This window comes from Echinops telfairi, unplaced genomic scaffold (genome assembly GCF_000313985.2).
Source record: "Echinops telfairi isolate 266 unplaced genomic scaffold, ASM31398v2 ScPeMD7_2291;HRSCAF=2852, whole genome shotgun sequence".
In the NCBI taxonomy this organism is placed as follows: Eukaryota; Metazoa; Chordata; class Mammalia; order Afrosoricida; family Tenrecidae; genus Echinops; species Echinops telfairi.
Window position 1 is genome coordinate 48,300,012 of NW_022106189.1, and position 19,270 is coordinate 48,319,281.

Sequence of the window (19,270 nt, forward strand, 5' to 3'; positions counted from 1 at the left end):
AGCTTGATGGCTGCTTGATTACCTTCAAGCCTTTAACTTTGACAGCTTTTCTGATACAGAGTTTAGATAGTGAAGCAGGTGGATGTCTGTGGACATACCATGATGGCCAAGCGCCCATCACACCTGGGAGCTATAAAATAGCCCCCTCCACCACCAGGTTCCAATCCACTAGATCTGAACCCAGGGAAAGCTTGATTCATTGAGGGCCCTCACTAAGTGGGTGCTGTTAGTTAGCCACGAGGCAGGGGCCTCCCACTACAGTGGCCTCAGTGGGCTTCCTTGGCATGTGCCCAAGATGTGCTGGATGGATTGGGTTGGAAGTTCTATAGGGCAGAGAAGCACTTGGCCTACCTCAGGCAGACCTTCTAGAGATGCAGAGAGTGTCTACTGCTCAGAGCTGGGGCCATTCCCCCACGTCCCTGGAGTCAGCTCTCCTCTGGCATGGGCCGGTGGAGGTGTGAGCTTCCAGAGAGGCAGGTGGGTGGAACTCAGTCTGAACAGCCCATGGATATGCAGTGGAGGAAGCAGGGCATGCTGCAAATGGGTCTCCCCACCCAGACCGCTCCTGAGTGTGCTGAACAAACACACAGCGACCTGTGTCCTTGCTGTTTCCCGTGTGTCTCCGCTTGGTGGTGTCTGAGCTCCCACCCGCCAGCCCAGGGCTGTGCCCCACTTAGTCACCTTTGGAGATTATTTCTGCGCACCCGGAAACGCAGTGACTCCTTTTCCTGTTTCCCCCAAGAGGGGCTTGTGTCCAGTGGTGGAGGGAGACCCAGTCACTCGTTCAGAGGAGAACAGCTGCTGGCCGCCCCACCATGAGCTGCAGGTGAATCCAGGTGGCCAGGATACAGGACAGCCAGAAACCCCCCAGTCTGACCAGCATGGATGGACCCCTGTGGGGTCTTCTCCCTATGGGTGGCCCTGGGCAGGGGGCTTTGGGGGCCCACCCTCGACACCCTGGGAGCTTCTGGGAAGTCTGGGCATCTTACCTCCTTTTTGAGGGGATGCCAGGGGTTTGGTTGGGCAGGTGTCTCTGGCTCCAGGTGAGGAAATGAGGTTGTAGAGGCTGCCAGGTAGGGCTCCTCCCCCTGCTATTCCCCATCCACAGGTGCCTGCCCAGGAACTGCTGACTACAGACAAACCTTTGCTTCTTATTGCAAGGCCTGGGATCACTGCAAAGAGTCCCCCCCCACCCCCCACTTTTTGATGCCCCTCCTTTGTTATTTAACACAAGAAATGGAGGTGAGGGTGGAGGGCTTCCACAGACCCAGCAGTCCCACTGCCACCTCCAGCCACTCATGGTCACTCTGCTGTTTCCAGAGAGAATTGAAAAATAAGCACAAGGTGGTTGCTTGACCCTGTCTGAGCCCACAAGTGAATCACCTGCCAAGACTCTGGATGTCATGGTCGGAGGGCAGACTTGGGGCTTCACAGAGCTGGCTGGGGTCCCAGCACCACCACTGACCAGATGTGTGATTTTAGGTGAATGTCTCCATCTGCCTGGGACTCCCCTTATCACTCATGAAGAGGGAATCATGAACCTGGCTTCAAGCCCAGGAGGTGATGGGGACTGAGGGCCATGCAGTGCTAGGCTTGGGCCAGACGTGCTTGGGACCAGGCTGCTTGGCCTCTGTCGGTCCCCAACCTGCAGGAGCCTCAGTTTACTCCTCAGAGCCCAGTGACACTCTGCACTTGCCACTCCCAATACGGTTAGTCTGTGAACACGTAATTTAAAATATATGCCCTCCAAAAACAGGAATTACGCTGGGCAGAGCAGAGCTTTCTTAGTACACGGTTTTCCCGCTAGGCAATCATCGGGGCACTTGCTCTGCGTTAGTTCAGTCGTGTTAAGTTAGTGCACCCAGTGGTGTCACCTGGGAAGGTTCTTTCTGGTCAGTTTCATTCAAACCTCATTTTTTTATAATGACTGATTTAAGAGAATAGTATGCAGCTGTGAAATCTTTTGTTTCCTATTCTGGAAAAATGCCACAGAAACTGTTGTGATGTTGAACACAGCTTACCAGGACAGCGCTATGGGAAAAACTCAAGTGTACAAGTGGTTTTCTCATTTCAAAATAGGTGAAATGGAAAAAAAAAAAAAGGTGAAATGTCAATTGATGCCAAACTTGTTCTGACGTCTGTCAATTTCCTGAACGGATGAAATTGTTGACTCTAGTGCATTTGGAATTCTTTCCACCAGGTCAGACTGTTAAGCAAGCTTTCTATTTAGAGGTTCTGAAACAACTGTGAAACATTGTGGGACAAAAAAGACCTGATTTGTGGCAGATGGAGGACTGGGGGTTTTTTTTGTTTTTTTTTAACACTTTATTAGGGGCTCATACAACTGTTATCCCAATCCATACACACATCAATTGTGTAAAGCGCATTTGTACATCGTTTCTCAAAACATTTTCGGAGAACTGGTTTTGCCACCATGACAATGCACCTGCTCACACAGCCATCTCAGTGCACCAATTTTTTGCAAATAAACAGCATACTTCTCTTGCCCCACACACCTGACTCACCCGACCTCACTCCATGTGACTTCTTTTTGTTTCCACAAATTAAGAGGAACTGGAAAGGACAGTGATTTGATGATGTAGAAGTGGTAAAGAAAAAAACGAGGGAGGTGCTGTCAGCCATCCAAACAGATGAGTTTGAAAATGTTTCCAAGAATGGAATCACAGATTTGACAAATGTATTAAGTGTAATGGAGAGTACTTTGAAGGTGATAAGATTGTGTTGTAAAAAAGCTTAAATACATAGCTTTGAGGGGGATATGAATGCCATGGGGGGGGGGGGCAACCTTCGCCAAGGTCTCTGGGGATGCCAGGTGGCCTGTCCGTCTCTCCTCCAGCAGTGCCATGGGTGTATCCAGCTGCTCCCCTGCACCTCCTTGACTCACCTCCAAGGACTTTCTGGGAAGGCCTCTCCAAGCCACATGGCTGCCCCAGGCCACTGCCGGTGTGATGGGCTCTGTGGTCCTGGCTGCCCGCCGTGCCCTGTGCCTGTGTCTGAGTGCCCGCTGCCCGCTGTGGCCTATGGGTGCGACCAGCCACCCGCGGGATCGCTGTCAATCTGGTGGAGACTTTGGGGGTGCTGCTGCATCACCCAAGGGGGCAGCAGGTGGGCGCCCCGGTCTGTCTGGGCTCAGGAGGCCGCACACACACCCTCACTGTGTCCTTCCTCTCGCTCTTGCAGAACCCGCAACGATCATGGTGCCACCAGCCAGCTCGGAGGCCCAGGTATGCTTATGGTCATCTGCAAGGTGACCCGCTTGCCCATCGGACACTACACACATCACACAGTGTGACCACAATGTGAATGTTGTCGGTGTTCGTGAGGGGCACAGGGGGATCCGGGCTGAGCACAGGGTGAGGTCAGCCAGGGGAACGGCCCCCATGCTGGCCGGGGACACCAGCACACAGTGGCATGTTTACTGTTTTGAAAGAAAACGTAGGCATCATTAGTCCACTGGGCAAGGAAATGTGGGCATCATTAGTCCACTGAACAGCATTCACTAATTCAGCACTTATTCCCTCGCCCTCTCCTGTGTTGAGCTGCGAGCGGGACTTGGCTGTGGCCAGTGGGACAGCCCTGGCCCTCAAGGAGTTTGGGGACAAGTGAGATCCTGTCCATTTCTTACTCTGACAGTAGCCCTGCGCAGCCGCACCTCCTCTCTGAGTCCACAGGCCACGTCACTCCAGTCTTTTCCATTCTGGTGAACCTGGACCTCGCCTGTGAGGCTGCTCGGACCCATGTGCACTCTCCAGACAGTGGCATTGTGTGTCCCCCACACACCTGGAGGCTTTTTCTTTTCTTTAGATATCATTTAAAGAGCTTTTCTTTCTCCTGGTGGTGCAGTGGTTACAAGGTAGACTGCTGACCACAAAGTCAGCGGTTCGAAAGCACCAGACAGCTCTACGAGAGAAAGACCAGTCTTTCTGCTCCCGTACAGAGTTAGTCTCTGAAACTCATAGGGGAAGTTCTACCCTGTCCCATAGGGTCGCTGCTGTTGGTCGGCCTTTTGTGTGCTCCGCATGGACTGCGTAGACTATCACTTGGTAAGGTCTGGGAAGGAGGCAGTCACAGGCGAGCCGTAAGAGCGTAAGCTACCTCCTCCTTGGGGCTCTTATGCAGGGGAAACTTAAGGCAGAGGAGGAGCCCGGAGCAGTGATTGAGAAAGATTCACCCTGAGGGGTGCAGCCTGCCTTCTGTGGCCAACCGTCCACCTGAAATATGCACATGAGGACCATGGCCAGGAAACACTGCAGTGGGCTCTATTCAGACAAATTCCTGCCTAACTATTGCCCATTAGAAACCAGGTCATGTGACTGGCTAGACTAACATGTCCTTCACCCTCTCAATAAGAGCCGCTCCTGTGGACGTGCATCTTGCTGCGTACGCTGCCCGGGCCAGCGCAAGAATGAGGCTGGCCGTGAGACTGGGCTGGGGGATCTGATTTCTGAACAATGGGTTGTTGGTGTGGTGAAAATATGCATGAATAGAATCCAGAGAAACCCACCACACCAAGTGCCATAGCCCAGTGTCATTGCTGTTAGTCGCCATGGGTTGTGGGGGCCTGGACACAGCAGCCTGGGACACTGCCTGGCCCGAGCTCTTCCCAGCATGCAGAAACCCAGAGAGAGGAGTCTATTGTTGAGAGCCAGCAATGCCCTCCCATCAGCTCCTCAGCTGCCACCTGACCCACACACCAGCCCCTACATTCCAGAGTCACAGCGGGCTGCCTGGGGGCCGTGGGGACCCCCGGGTCTCACTGCATCATTTTGGGAGGCAGACTGTCTTGCCCTAAAGGCTTCCTGTTAGCGCAGTTCTTACACATCATAAAGAGCCACAGGTCCCTCGGCCCGAGTCCTCCAGTCTAGTCGGGCCTGCATCTCAGGGCCCTTGAATTAACCTGATACCCTGGCCTGGGAAGCACAGCCCAACCCCTTATCAGTTAATCGAGCTACCACTCGCTGGATTTTATGAAAGGCAGGCGCTTCATGGCCAGACTCTTCCTGAGCCCCTCTGGGATGGGAGCAGCCCCCTGGCTGGCAGGAACGGAGGCTTCTCGGGTTCCCACACCTGTAGGCCCCCAGCCCAGAGATCCCAGCTGGCCCCACAGTGGGCAAGGTGGGGCTGGCAGGTGCTCTCTCTGGCCTGCTGCCCAGATTTTTCCCTGGGGAGGCAGTGTGTACTCTCTCTGCCTTCCAGGGAAGGTTCCAGGGCACTGCAGCCACAGATAGAGGCTAGGATTGGTTTAACCGCCTGGTCGCTACAGGACAGGCTCAGGTCAGCAGCACAGGGGACAGGGAGAGGCTGGCAGGTCCGTAGAGGCCCTTCCTATTCCACTCTCATTCTCCACTCTTGTGGCGTAGCCTGGCCTCTGAGGGAGTGATGGGGCCAGATAGGTAACGTACCCCTGCCCCCAACCCGGGCCAAGAATTCTGGGAACCCTGTGTTGTGGCTCTTGTCAACCCGACTCACAAAATGGACCCCCTCTTGATAGGCGCGGGACCCTAGGGGTGTTCACCAGGGGCCCACTGCCCAGTCATCCCGCCTGGCTCTGCTCCTTTTGGGGGGATTGCTCACCAGGCCACCTGCCTGACTCTTGCTCTCTGGGTGTGACTCTGACCCGGGTGGTAGCCAGTGACTTTGCTGAGATAAGCAAGCTCCAGGAAGACCGGCTGGGACGTTGCCCTGGTCCCCAGGAGGCAGGATGGAGACCCGTCTCCTCCAGCCGGTCAGCTCATATCCCTGCCCGACTCTGCTCCATCTGCCTGGAGGCTCTGTGTCCTCTGCCCTATGGGGACACACTCCTGTCCCCGAGGACCTCCGCAGGGTGTGAGAGCAGACCTGTGGCGGCTGCACCCAGAAAGCAGCAAAGTACAGCAGGGGTTCTGGTCTCCCGCAGAGCTGGTGGGTGGGAGTCTGGGCCACGCTGGCTTGGTTGTCTGGCAGGGCAGTGTCCTGCTGCCAGGACATGCCCTGTATGTGTCCGTTCCCAGGGAAGTACACGGCGGCCATGCTTTCTGAGCACTGGAGGCCAGTCTTATGTGGATTCCCTATGCTGGATGTCAGGAGTTGGGTGGCTAAGTCAGTCAATGAGCTGTTTGCTGGGTCTTGGGCTGTCCCCATTTCACTGTGGCCAGCTACGCTGTGGGCTCTCTGGTGGTCTCCGATCCCAGCCCACCACTCAGGACCGGGTCTCCAGGTCCTTCTACTATGCCTCCCCGGCCCACCTGACAGCCCGCCCCGCCCTGTGGGTGCCCAGCTTGCCCGCTAACCCCTGCCTGCCCTGCAGATGGTGCAGTCTCTGGGCTTTGCCATCTACCGCGCGCTGGACTGGGGCCTGGCCGAGAGCGAGGAGCGTGAGCTCAGCCCCCAGCTGGAACGGCTCATCGACCTCATGGCCAACAGCGACGGCGACGATGGCAGCTGCGGGGCAGACGAAGGCTACGGTGGCCCGGAGGAGGAGGAGGAGGCCGAGGGCGGCCCACGCGCTGTGCGTACCTTCGCCCAGGCCATGCGGCTGTGCGCGGCGCGCCTGACCGAGCCCCGCGGCGCCCAGGCGCACTACCAGGCCGTGTGCCGCGCGCTCTTCCTGGAGACGCTGGAGCTGCGCGCCTTTCTCGCCCGCGTGCGTGAAGCCAAGGAGGTGAGCGGCGCCTAGGGCCCCTCGGTGTGCTGCCGTAGTACCGGCACCCTCCCTGCCCTTCTACCCCTTCCCCCTTCCTGGTCTGCCTGACCCTTCTGCCCCGCGTCCCTTCCCTGTCCGTGCCTTATGCTGGACGCCCAAGCATTTCCACATCTCCATGCCCTCTAAACAGCTCTCCCTTCCGCCCCTCCCGGCTCCCCGTGCCCCCTTGGAAGCCCCGAGAACCTGCCCTCTTTGTCCAGCTTTGGTGGCAGTATTTTTGAAATTACCTGGGGCTGGTGCCCAGTTCTGACTTCACCCTTTAAGAGGTCCGGGAGCACCCAGACAGGGCCCTTGGCCAGCACATGGGGCCTGGGAAGCAGCGTGGAAAGTGGTCAGAGACGTTCATGTGGACTGCTTCACAAGGCAGTCTGTGTGCACCTCCAGTAGGCTGGCCCCTGCCTCTCCTGCCCTCCCCAGGTAAGGGCAAACCTGTCTCTCCTCTGGACAGTCTGTCCCTTTGCCAAGATCAGTTCCTCACCCCGATGGCAGCCCTTGCTTTAGCAAGAGCAAGGGACCCCACCTCACCCCCACAGTATGTGGCCCTTGGAGGAATTTGTGGGTCAGCTGGCACTGTGGATGCAAACTACAAGTGGATGGGAACACCAGGCCGCACTCTCCACCTGACAGATTGCCGGGCCACACCTGAGGACTATTATTAGAATCCACACACTTGGCTGCTTAAGTCATTGGCAGCGGTGTGTAGAATGTCCCAAGGCACGTTGGCAGGTGTCTAGGGGCAAGAGCCAGGGTAACCGGTTCTGTCTTGGTTGGGAGTTGGGTATGCTTTGTGCTAGAGGGGAGCAGTTTCTCCAGGGGTGAGGTAGTTTGTGAGAACAGTGGCCCCCAGTACCACAAGAACTCTGGCCAACCAAAGCAGTGAATGCAGCAGCTTGTACCCAGGTTCTTAGCACAGGACAGTCACCTCACAATCCCTCACACCCTCCTTGAGCCTTTACTCCGTGCTGCCATTTTTCCCGGTTCCCCAACTACAGAACAGCAACTAGTGTTCAGGATTGGAACCCGCTCATTGACTCACCTTCATCTACCCATTCATCCATCCATCCATCCTTCAGTCTTCCCACTCATCCACATCTACCCATCCATCCATCCACCCATCCATCCTTCCTTCCATCCATCCTTCTGTCCCCACATCCATCATTCCATCATTCCTTCAATACATCCACTCAACTCCATCTACCCATGCACCCATCCATCCTTCTTCCATCTACAATCTGCACCCTCACCCTCATATACTCATGCATGGATCCATCCATTCTTCTTTGTACCCACCCATCCATCTGCCCATCCATCCATCCATTCCTTTCTTTATTCATTTGTTCCACCTAGTATACTGATCCCTGGTGGTGTAGTGGTTACCCATTGGGTTGCATTCCACATGGTTGGCAGCTTGAAACCAGCAGCAGCTCCACTGGAGAAAGACTGGGCTTCCTACTTCTTCCTGTAAGCAGCTACAATCTCAGAAACCCACAGGGGGTTGCTATGATCATCATTGACTAGGTGGTTTGGTTTCCACCTAGTATGTACCACACCATTCTAGCTGCCAAGAATAGGCGGGGGAGGAGAGGGGGAAAGCAGTAGCTGTGGTCCTCAGCCTCACAGAGCCCATTACCTAGTGGTGGTGGTGGGGAAGCAGCTGTTACAGAGAAGCAGGTCAGTGTGTAGCCCAGCTGGGCTCTGGGTGAGAAGGCTCTTCCCACACCAGCCATTGGCCTGTGTCTGTGCCTGATGTCGGCCAGATGTGCACTCGGTAGAGTGTGAACATCAGTGAGTAAAGACATCCTCTGCAGACTGGGAAAGCCGTGAGTGCTGCCCGAACAGAGAAGGCCATGGACCAGGGCTAGCTGGTTGAGCAGTAGCCAGTGTGATAAGGACCCCCAGCTCATGTCCCTGCCTTCTCCCGACTCACACAACCCTGTGGTCACAGATGCTGCAGAAGTTCCGGGAGGACGAGCCACAGACAGAGAAGCTGACGGAACTTGACGACCTGGGGCGCACAGACTGGGTAAGCTGGGCGGTGGACACTGGCCTCCCAAGCCCTGGGCTTGCAGAGGGGTCAGAGCCCTGGCCAGATCTGAAGGTCAGTGCCCTCCGTGCACAGGCCAGACTCTGGGTCCAGCTCATGCGGGAGCTGCGCCACGGAGTGAAACTTAAGAAGGTACAGGAGCAGGAGTTCAACCCGCTGCCCACGGAGTTCCAGCTCACGCCCTTCGAGATGCTCATGCAGGACATCCGTGCCCGCAACTACAAGCTGCGCAAGGTCATGGTGCGTGCAGGAGTGGGGCAGAGCTCCTATTCCTTCCCTTCCTCCTCCACCTACTCACCCCCACCCTTGCCAACCAGCAGCGGCTCTGGAGAGCCAGGCCCCTTGCTGGAGATGAGCTGGACCTGGGTTGCAGACATGGCCCCTGCCTCCAGCTCAGCAGGGGACACCAGGCAGTGTGACAGGGGCAGGAGACACACAAGTTCTGGAGGGCAGAATGTGCAGTAAGGTGCAGAGTTTCTGAGCCAATTTGATCCGATTCACCCATGGCCAACAACAACAGAGCTGGATGTTTAAAATATGGGTGATCCGGATTGGTAACTGCATCAAAACCCTGGAGTGGGAGAGTCGAGAGAGGCGAGCTGAGCCCTGCAGGTGCCTAGGTGCAGGAGGATGGATCATCGGCAGGGCTGGGGGTGGAGAGCAACCTACCTTCAAAGCAATTGGCTGCCCTCTTTGAACTGGACACTGTTGTCTCCTACTCTGCCGGTGAAGAGACTTGGTTGCTTTGCAAGGTGCATGCCGCTTGCGTTTTCTTAGAGGGAGATTAAGTTGCTGGCAGGATGTTAACCTGCAGCTCTCACCACACCCTGTGCGTGGACGCTATCAACCCCTGTCCAGATGAAGGCACTGGGGCAAGAGGGGCAGGCAGCCTGGCCAGGGCCTTTGTCCTTAGCCGCAGCTGCCTCCCGGCATTCCCACAGGTTGATGGGGACATCCCTCCCAGGGTGAAGAAGGATGCCCATGAGATCATCCTGGACTTCATCCGTTCAAGGCCACCACTGAAGCAGGTACTGGCCAACATCCCTCCCTCACTTCCTGCTCCTCCACAGTCCCCAGGAGGCACCCAGTGTCCTCTGGGGCTCGAAGACTCTCGTGCACAGGCACGGGGCACTACACACCAGCCACAGCCTGGGACTTCCCCAGGGGGGGACCCGGCTTCACTGTGCTGGCTGCTCCCCACCCACTACCCCATGTGGAACTCCTCCCACCCAGTCCAGCTGTGCCCACACCTGCTGGGTCCCCAGGGGTCCTGACCCCGGCCAGCTCCTCCTGGCACCGCCCCCCCCAAGACCCTCTTGGCCCCCTGCCACGTGTTGCCACTGTTCCTGCAGGTCTCAGAGAGGAGGCTGCGCCCATTGCCACAGAAGCAGAGGACCCTGCACGAGAAGATCCTGGAGGAGATCAAGCAGGAGCGGAAGCTGCGGCCGGTGGGAAGCTCGCGCTGGGACAGCCGAGGTGAGGGCCCAGCTCACGGCCACCCCACCCTCCCCAACCCCCAACCTAGCTCTGCACACTCATTGCTACTCATCCTCCCTCCAGCCTCCCAACCCCCCACCCAACCCTGTAAGATCGCCACTGCTCCCCGCAGCCTTGCAAGTTCACTGACCCTCTCCTCACCCCTACATGGTCTTCATATTCACCACCCCCCAAGCCACCTTTCCACTCTCACAGCCCCCCCTCTATCATTTTCTCCATGCTCCCTCCCTCCCTCCCTCCCCCCAGGGTTCGGCTCTCTGCCCTGCATCCTCAGTGCCTGCTCTGGGGAGATCAAGTCCACTTCCTGCATCAACCTGGCCATCCCTGGTGGCGGGAGCAGCACCCAGCGTCCGAGACCCCGGGTCCTGCTGAAGGCACCCACCTTGGCAGAGATGGAGGAGATGACCACGTCAGAGGTCAGAGCTTGCTGAGAAGAGTGGGGAAGCGGGCATACAAGGGCCCTGCTGCCCCCCACACCAGTGGGAAAGGGCTGATGGAGCAGTGGGACAGGGAGTGGTCCCTGGGCCCTGGTCAGCGTTGAGGAGCTACTCGCCCCACAGGCTGCCAGGGGTTCCCTGTTCCCTGGGCCACCTGTCCATCTGAGAGCAGCCCTTTGCGAAGCCCCTGTGGGTGGATCCAGGGAAGGCGCCTATGTGTGGGCGCTGGGCTGGATGTCAGAACTGTTTCTGCAGGAGGAGGAGTCCCCATGTGGTGAGCCTGAGACAACCTTGAAGCGTGACCGCTCCTTCTCAGAGCATGACCTGGCCCAGTTCCGCAGTGAGATGACCCCGGGCCTGCCCGCCGCTGAGCCCTCTGCAGCAGCAAAGCCACTGGCCCGGCCCAGAGCAGGCAGCATGCACACTTGGAGACCCAGCACCCAGGACCGGGGCAAGTGCTGAGCACCCTCAGCCCACCCTCCCGCACAGCTCAGGCAGCCGCCCCTCTCTCTCTTGGTGTACTTGACATGTTCCTATCAACAAGTAATCCCTGCTTGCGCTAAGACCTCCTGGAAACAACGCTTGACAGATCCCTGCCTTAGCTAGAGGTAATTACTCTGAATATGCTGGAAGACAGATCTAGACAGGCAGCCAGCCAGCCTGTCCCGACGCAGGGGCCCCCACACACCGAGGGTGGCAGTGCTCCACAGGGTCCCACAGGCTGCATTTCTCCATTCTATGTTGCCAGGTCTTTCTTCGGAGGTACTCCTGGGGAGACTTGTTAGCAGCCGAGCACAATAACTGCAGCTCAGGGGCTCCTCAGACAGATGGAGAGAGAGATGCGGGACATAGAGAGAAATTTCTGCCAGGGAATCAGTTCCGACTCTTAGTGACCCTGCAGGACAGGGTACCACTGCCCCCGGGTTTCCAGAGAGCAGAAAGCTTCATCTTTCTCCTGTGGAGCGGCTGGTGGATTCAAGCTGCTGACCTATGGTTAGCAGCCCAATGCACATTGCCCCCGGGCTCCCAGTAAGTTAGCAGGTGCATACAGGCAGGCTCCTGCAGTGTCTCCACTCTGATGGCCTCCTGCTCTTTTTCAGGTCGCCTCCCTGAGAGCGTCCACACCCCACCTGACCCCGGTCCAGCCCCTCCCAGCCGCCTGAGCGCAGTGGAGGAGAGGCAGGAGGCCACTTCCAACCTGGACAGCCAGACCAAGCACCGGTGGTTGGTGAGCGAGGCACATATCTTAAGTGCCTGCCTGGTTCTCTCTGTCCACCTGGGGACTCAGGGCAGGGGTGGGGGTCCCGGAGTGGCCCTGGCTTCCATCTAGTGCAGGTGGGCCGCCATCGTGGGAAGGTTGGTCTCCACTGCCTCCTGCTGGAGAGTTCTGGTACTGAAGTCTGAGCCCACTGCAGGACTGCTGGTGTCTCAGTAAATTGTGTAGGGGCTATGACAGTGACAGACGCCAGGCCTGTGTCTCTGTGAAGGTTGCAAGACCTCGGCCCCTGGTCCCACTACCACTGGCACTTACTTCTCAGCACCTGCTCCCTCAGTTGGGAACTCTTGGTTCAGTGATTTTGAGGGTCTGATACTTGGATGATTTGAAAACACCCCCCACCCCGCCCCAGCCTCGTTGCATGCTGTTCTTAAATGGGATGTAGTTGTTGTTAGGTGTCTTTGGTTAGTTCCGACCCTGTGCCCAACAGACAGACGCAGAGCCACCTTATCCCGAGCCATCCTCTCCGCTGCCCTGTCGGAGCCCATTGTCGCAGCCAGTGCCCATCCATCTGTCAAGTCCCCCCCCACCCCCGCCCCCCCCCTGCTGCCCAGCTACTGTACCAAACATGGTGTCCTTCAGGGACTGGTCTCTCCTGACTACGTGTCCAAAGTATGAGAGACAAATTCTTGCCATCCTTGCCTCTAAGGAGCCTTCTGGCCATACTTTTTCCATGGTACTTTCAGTATTCTTCGCCGGCACTATAGTTCAAGCTCATTGATTCTTTGGTCTTCCCTAGTCAACCTCCGACTTCCATATGCATATGAGGCAACTGAAAATACCACGATTGGGGTCAGGCATACCTTAGTCCTCAAAATCTCATCCTTGCTCTTCAACACTTTCAAGAGATCTTATGCGGCAGGTTTACCTAATTAAATGCTTCTTTATATCTCGTGGCTGCTGCTTCCATGATCCTGGATTGTGAATCCAAGCAAGACAAAACCTTGACGACTCCCACTTTTTCCCTGTTTATCATAATGTTGCCTACTGGTCCAGTTGTGAGGATTCAGGTCTTCTTTATATTGCGTTCTAATCCGTACTGAAGGCTCTGATCCTTGATCTTCGCAGCAAGTGCTTCAAGTCCTCCTCACTTTCGGCAAGCAAGGTGTGTCATCTGCATATCACAGGTTAACAAGCCTTCCTCCAACCCTGATGCCACACTCTTCATATAATCTGCTTTTGTGATGATTTGCTCAGCACACAGCTTGAACAAGTATGGTGAGAGGATACAACCCTGACACACACCTTTCCCGATTTTAAACCATGCACTATTTCCTTGTTCTGTCCCCACAACTGCCTTTTGATTTTTGTACAGGTTCTGCATGAATGTAATATTTTGGGATTCTTACCCTTCTCAAGGCTATCCACAGTTTTTTATGATCCACATGGTCGAATGTCTTGGCATAGTTAATAAAGCACAGTAAACATCTTCCTGTTTTCAACTGAGATCCACCTGACATCTCTAATGATCACCTTTGTTCACAACCTCTTCCAAATTGCTGTAACCGTTGTTGGATGATCTTCAGAAAAATTTTACTATGATATTGTTCTGCAATTTGAGCATTCTCTTGGGTCACCTTTCTTTGGCATGGGTACAAATATGGACCTCTTCCAGCAAGTTGGCCAAATAAGCTATCTTCCCAGTTTCCTGGTGTAGGTGAGAGAGAACTCCCAGTGCTTCATCAGCTTGTTGGAACTTTTCAGTTGGTCTTCCTTCAGTTCCCGGAGCCTTGCTTTTGGCTGATGCTTCCAGTGCAGATTGAGCGTCTTCCTTCAGTATCATTGATTCTCGCTCATGTGCTGCCTCATGAAATGGTTGAATGTCGATTAGTTCTTTTTAGTACAGTGACTCTGTATTCTTCTTTGAATGTTTCCTGCATTATTCAGTATTTTACCCATAGAATCTTTCAATATTACAATTTGAGGCTTCTTTTCTTGAGTTTATGCTGAGTCTGTTCTTATTTGGTTTCCTACCTCCAAGTCTTTGCACATTTTGTTATATTTTACTCAGTCTTCTTTTTTTTTTTTAAAGCTTTCTAAGCTATTTCTTTTTTTTTTTTTAATCATTTTATTGGGGGCTCATACAACTCTTATCACAATCCGTCCATTGTATCAAGCACATTTGTACATTTATTGCCATCATCATTCTCAAAACATTTTCTTTCTACTTGAGCCCTTGATATCAGCTCAACCCCTCCCTCATGAACCCTTGATAATTTATAAATTATTATTTTGTCACATCTTACACTGTCTGACATCTCCCTTCACCCACTTTTCTGTTGTCTGTCCCCTTGGGAAGGGGTTATATGTCGATCATTGTGATCGGATCCCCTTTTCTCCCCCTACCTTCCCCTTCCCCTCTGTTTCTTGGAATTTTAATGACCTTTGTTTTCTTCATGAATGATGTGCTGGGTCTCATGTGACAGCTCATCAGGGCTTCTGTCTTTGGTGAGCAGTGCATCAAATCTGTTCTTGAGATGTTCTCAAAATTCAGGTGTGATATAATCAAGGTGGTGTGTTGGCTCATGTAGACTTTTCATTTTCTTCAGCTTTACCCTGAATTTACATATGTGCAATTGATCTGGCTTTAGCCACTAATGTTGCGCTTCTCCATCATCTCTTCCCATGAAGGTAGTCAGTTTGATTCCTGTGTATTCCATCTGGAAAAGTCCACATGTATTCCTGAAGAAAGTTGTTTGCAATGAAGAAGTCATTAGCCTTACTGAATTCCATCATGAGCGCTCCCTCTGGCTTGGTTTTCACCACCAAAGTCTTCTTTTAGAACCACTGTTCCTTCTTCTTTGTTTCCAGCTTTTGCCTTCCAATCACCTATAATTATCAATGAACTTTAATTGGATGTTTAATCAATTTCCAATGGAAGACATAGGTGAAATTCTTCAACTTCCTCATCACTAGCTTTGGTTGGTAGTCATAAATGTGAACAGTCATCCTCTTGATGTGGATAGATATCATTCGATCACACAGTATGACCCCCAGCCTTTCCTCCATCCATGTCATGAGGGCAGGCGCTGCTTTGAGAAGGCATCTCTTGCTCAGCCATATTTTGAGGGGCTTTACCCTGAGGGGCTCATCTTCTGGCATTGTCTCTGACAATGTTCTGCTGCTTTTCATGAGGTTTTCCACATCTGACAGGTTTCCGTGACTAATTCTTCATCAGTGGACAGCCTATTCTTCTTCATGGCCTGTTCTTAGTCTGGAAGCTTGCTGAAAATGATTCACTGTGGTTGGCACTGCTGGCATTTGAAATACTGGCTACATAGCTTCCAGCATTACAGCGACATACAAGCCACCACCACAGGACAGACTGACAGCTCAAGTGGCGGACAGTGGGGAAGGAGGTCCTGGGCAAAGCTCCAGGCAGTAGGGTGGGATGACCAGCTTCCCAGGTCTTACCCAGAGGCTCTCATGAAGCAGGTCTGCGGGAGCTCTGTGAGTTGTGAGTGGAGGGTGTGTTGAGCCCCTTCCTTTGAGCTTTGCTTTATCTGTGGCTGCAGAATGGATCACTCTAACCCAGCAGCTTCCAACAACACCCCTCACACAGTTTTGCAAGTCCTGGAGGCTCAACCAGGGGTGTCACTTCTGAGTGGTCCCCTTCTTGATTAGGACCAGCATCGTCCTTTGAAAACCAAACTCCCTGCTGTCCAGTCCATGCCAGCTCCGTGACCCTATGGGATGGGTCAGAACAGCCCCCGTGGGTTTCTGAGACTGTCACTCTTTACAGGAATAGGAGGCCTCGTCTTTCTCTTGCAGAGACCAAAGATGCCCCATATACCCATCTTCTCCAAATTGCTGGACCCCTCTCTCACCTTCAACACCAGCTCCTTCACTGGAAGGTGGACAGGGTGTCTATAGCTTGCCAAATTAGGACCCAGATCCCCAAAGCAGCAGTCATCCTGGGCTTCTAGCCTGGCCATGCTGAGTGGGTGTTTTAGGAAGTTGCTGGGCACAGCCTGCCCCCCACCCCAGGGTGGGGGGCTTGTGGAGGCCATGAAGGGAGGGTCCTCAGTGAAGAGAGGCATTTGGGCTAAGCCTGCTCGCTGAGGTCCTGAGAGGGCACCTGGCTCCTGCCCCAGGAGTTCAGTCACCCGGTGGAGAGCCTGGCACTGACGGTGGAGGAGGTGATGGCCGTGCGCCGGGTGCTGGTGAAGGCAGAGATGGAGAAGTTCCTGCAGAACCGGGAGCTCTACAACAACCTGAAGAAGGGGAAGGTGAGGGTGGCATGAGTGGGGCATGCAGGCTGCCCTCATTGGACAGGGCCACAGAGGAGTGGCGGGTGGGGCATGCAGGAGCACACCCTTCTTTCTGGGGGTTGGCAAGAAAGGAGAGCCCCATGAGCTTGGGACCAACCCAGTTCTACCAGGCTGTACCCCACAGATCTGCTGCTGCTGCCGAGCTAAGTTCCCGCTGTTCTCCTGGCCCGCCACCTGTGTCTTCTGTAAGAGGTGAATCTTGGTGGGGTCCCTTGATCGTGGGTTAGCCTCCCAGGGGAACAGGTGTCCAGGGAGAACTTGCTGTGAGGGTGGGGCACTGGCTGTGCACCTGAAGAACAGAGTATTGTATTCAGCTGTGAAGCCCCGGAGGCCTGACAGACAAGGGCGGGTGTGGGTTTCCAGATCAGGAACTGCATAGCCAGCCAGCCACCAAGATGTAGGAGTGCTCGAGCAGGAGAGCGAGCCTACAGGGCTCATGGAAGCAGAGGTAACCTCATGCTAGTGACGTGGAGCCAGCCAGGTCTGGGTGTGCGCCGCCAGGACTCGGAGGCCAGGAGGCTCCTCTTCCAAAAGCTGATAATGCTTCCTCAACTCTTTCCCTTCAGAGCCGTGTGTTCTTCCTGTAGCATAAAGGTGAGCTGTGGCGGCTTCCAGGGGCAGCATGGGTGGGGGGATGGGGCAGGTGAATTGGGGCTCTGCCAGCTCCCATCGGACAATCCCACCCTCCCCAGTCACTTCACCCATCTTCACTATCCAGAAAGAATCTAATCTTAAACTTCCCAAGAATGCAGCTTTTAAACATTTCATGCCAGTAGGCTGGTGCCCAAAGGAGCCCTGGGGTTGCAGTGGATTATATGCTGGGCTGCTAACCTCAAGGTTAGCAATTCAAATGCACCTGCCTGCTCCCATGAAGATTTCATGTCTCAGAAACCCACCGGGGCAGTTCTTCTCCATCCTCCACGGTCCCTGTGACACGGAATCGACTTGATGGCAGTGGGCTTTCAGACTGGTGCCCCTCTAAAAGCCCTGCCCTCTGGCCCTGTGCACCCCTCAGAGTTCCTGGGGAGAGGCTGCCTGCACAGCAGGCATGGCCACCCAGAAGCAGGTGTGCAGAGTGGACAATGACTAGTAACATTAGCAATGCACTACCATGTTGCACCCCAGCTCAGAAACAAGAGACTGCTAAAAGGGGGCTTGTTTCCCACCCACTTATCTAGCCTGTGTTCCCATTATGTGACATGGCACTGAAAACCTTTCACCTCATCAGCCTCAAACACCCATTGAGTGCACAGTGTGAAGGGCCTAGGGGCATTGAGCACAGGGCTTGACCCTAGTTCCTGTGCAGCTAGAGAAGGCACTGTTTCTGCCCTTAGGAAGCATCGTCCAAGAACCAAAGGTCTGTGCTGGCTGCAGAGGTGTGTGTGTGTGTGTGTGTTTGAGCCAGCTTTCTCAGCTTGCTTATCCCTGCTGCCCCACGCACTCCTGTCTCTCCCTGCTGGTGGGGTCTCACTCAGCCTTCCGGATGTTGCAGATGAAGATGCCGTCGAAGAAGTTTGCACACATCCCCGTGTACACACTGGGCTTTGAGAGTCCACAGAGGGCGGCTGGAGGCAGGACCATGCCTGCACAGAGAAAAGACATCTTCCAGTGAGTCTCTGCTCCCTTGTGGGTGATATCACTGCTGTGATCAAGCCCATGGGAATGTGGGATCTGGTAGAGGGGGATGCTCCATCTGTCTGCTGGGCCACCCAAGGCCATGGGAAGCCAAAATAGTTTAGGGACAGAGATCCTTGCAGAGGGGCTCGGAGGTGTTGAGCAGTTGGGGTGGACACTGCCCGAGGTAGGTGGTCAGGGCCTGGCTCACCAGCTGCTCTGGGCTCATCTAGTCATTGCGACATATGAGGCTGCTGTGTGTGTGGTGGGGGTTGGTGGTGGGGTGGGGGCCTCGTACTGAATGCACCCTCTTTCCCCAGGTCCCTGCAGGGGTCCCAGTGGCGGGGTGTTGAGGAGGAGTTCCCTCACATCTATGCCCATGGCTGCATCCTGAAGGGCGTCTGCAGCGACTGCACCAGCTTCGTGGCCGACGTGGTCCGCTCTAGTCGCAAGAGTGTGGACATTCTCAACACTACACCACACCGTGCCCGCCAGACCCAGTCCCTGTACATCCCCTCCACTCAGACTCTGGATTTCCAGTGACCTCCCTTGGGGCACAGCGGCCCCGCCTACTGGCTGTGCATGTACATATTTACAGACATAGACACATTTATTTAATATATACACGGCCTCTATATTTATATTCATGGCTCCTGGCCCCTCAGGACCCTCCCTGGGGAGACCATTTCCTCTCAGGATCAGGAATAGGATGGAGGGTTCTCGGTAGAGCAGGGTCAGGGGTAAGACCCACCCCCCCACCCCACCCCTCACTCAGCTCTCACTGCTTCCCCATCCTCCCGCGATGCCCTCCTGGAGTTCTCCCTAGGTGGACATCCAGCATGGGGAAAGAACAAGGTATCCTGCACCTAGCAGCTCCCCTTCAAGGACTTGGCAAGGGCCGCACTGAATTTCATCCGGCCCCACACCTCAGGGACAGATCTTGCTGTGCCCTTCTACTGGTCTGCTGTCCACACCTACCCTGGCTCAGCCCTGCTCCTCCCTGGCTACCCACGGCCTGCATGGGCTCCCCTCACCAGGCTGTCATTTCAGCCTGGAAGGGCCTGGGAGTTCTGGGCTGCCCCTGGACCAGCTCTGTAAGTTTGTACCCATGGCCATACTAGGCCTAATAAAGATGGTCTCATTGCTGCTTGTGTGGGGTGTGGCCTGAGGTGTGATCCAGGTTTGCTTGCTGCCTGCAGCAGGGGACATGTACCCAGAAGATGATGGCTGGACTCTCAGGGCTGCCTGCCCAGTCATGTCCACAGTACGCGCCTCAGGATGCTGGCCCATGCCAGCAGGCAGCACACTCCAGGCCCCTGCTCCAGGGTCCCTTGCAAGCCTTGTCTCCCGGATCCTTGACCACTCTGGGGACACTGTCGCCGGGGTGGGGTCCACCTGCTTCTCAGGAACCTGGGGGCTGGAGGGTTT

The 19,270-nt window shown here is 55.0% G+C and overlaps 1 protein-coding gene across 1 annotated transcript in view; it reads left to right on the plus strand.

Annotated features, from left to right (window-relative positions):
- SPIRE2 (spire type actin nucleation factor 2) overlaps nucleotides 1-18,988 on the plus strand; it is a 28,143-nt gene extending 9,155 nt beyond the window's left edge. Inside the window, exons 2-15 of the mRNA XM_045293720.1 lie at nucleotides 3,202-3,245; nucleotides 6,308-6,661; nucleotides 8,649-8,726; nucleotides 8,823-8,987; nucleotides 9,689-9,775; nucleotides 10,100-10,223; nucleotides 10,491-10,660; nucleotides 10,937-11,132; nucleotides 11,782-11,909; nucleotides 16,052-16,186; nucleotides 16,353-16,420; nucleotides 16,795-16,822; nucleotides 17,721-17,836; nucleotides 18,163-18,988. Of these exons, the coding sequence (XP_045149655.1) occupies nucleotides 3,216-3,245; nucleotides 6,308-6,661; nucleotides 8,649-8,726; nucleotides 8,823-8,987; nucleotides 9,689-9,775; nucleotides 10,100-10,223; nucleotides 10,491-10,660; nucleotides 10,937-11,132; nucleotides 11,782-11,909; nucleotides 16,052-16,186; nucleotides 16,353-16,420; nucleotides 16,795-16,822; nucleotides 17,721-17,836; nucleotides 18,163-18,385 (1,902 nt within the window). The 5' untranslated portion in view covers nucleotides 3,202-3,215 and the 3' untranslated portion in view covers nucleotides 18,386-18,988. The remainder of the gene's footprint in view (nucleotides 1-3,201; nucleotides 3,246-6,307; nucleotides 6,662-8,648; nucleotides 8,727-8,822; nucleotides 8,988-9,688; nucleotides 9,776-10,099; nucleotides 10,224-10,490; nucleotides 10,661-10,936; nucleotides 11,133-11,781; nucleotides 11,910-16,051; nucleotides 16,187-16,352; nucleotides 16,421-16,794; nucleotides 16,823-17,720; nucleotides 17,837-18,162) is intronic.
- The last annotated feature ends 282 nt before the right edge of the window (nucleotides 18,989-19,270 follow it).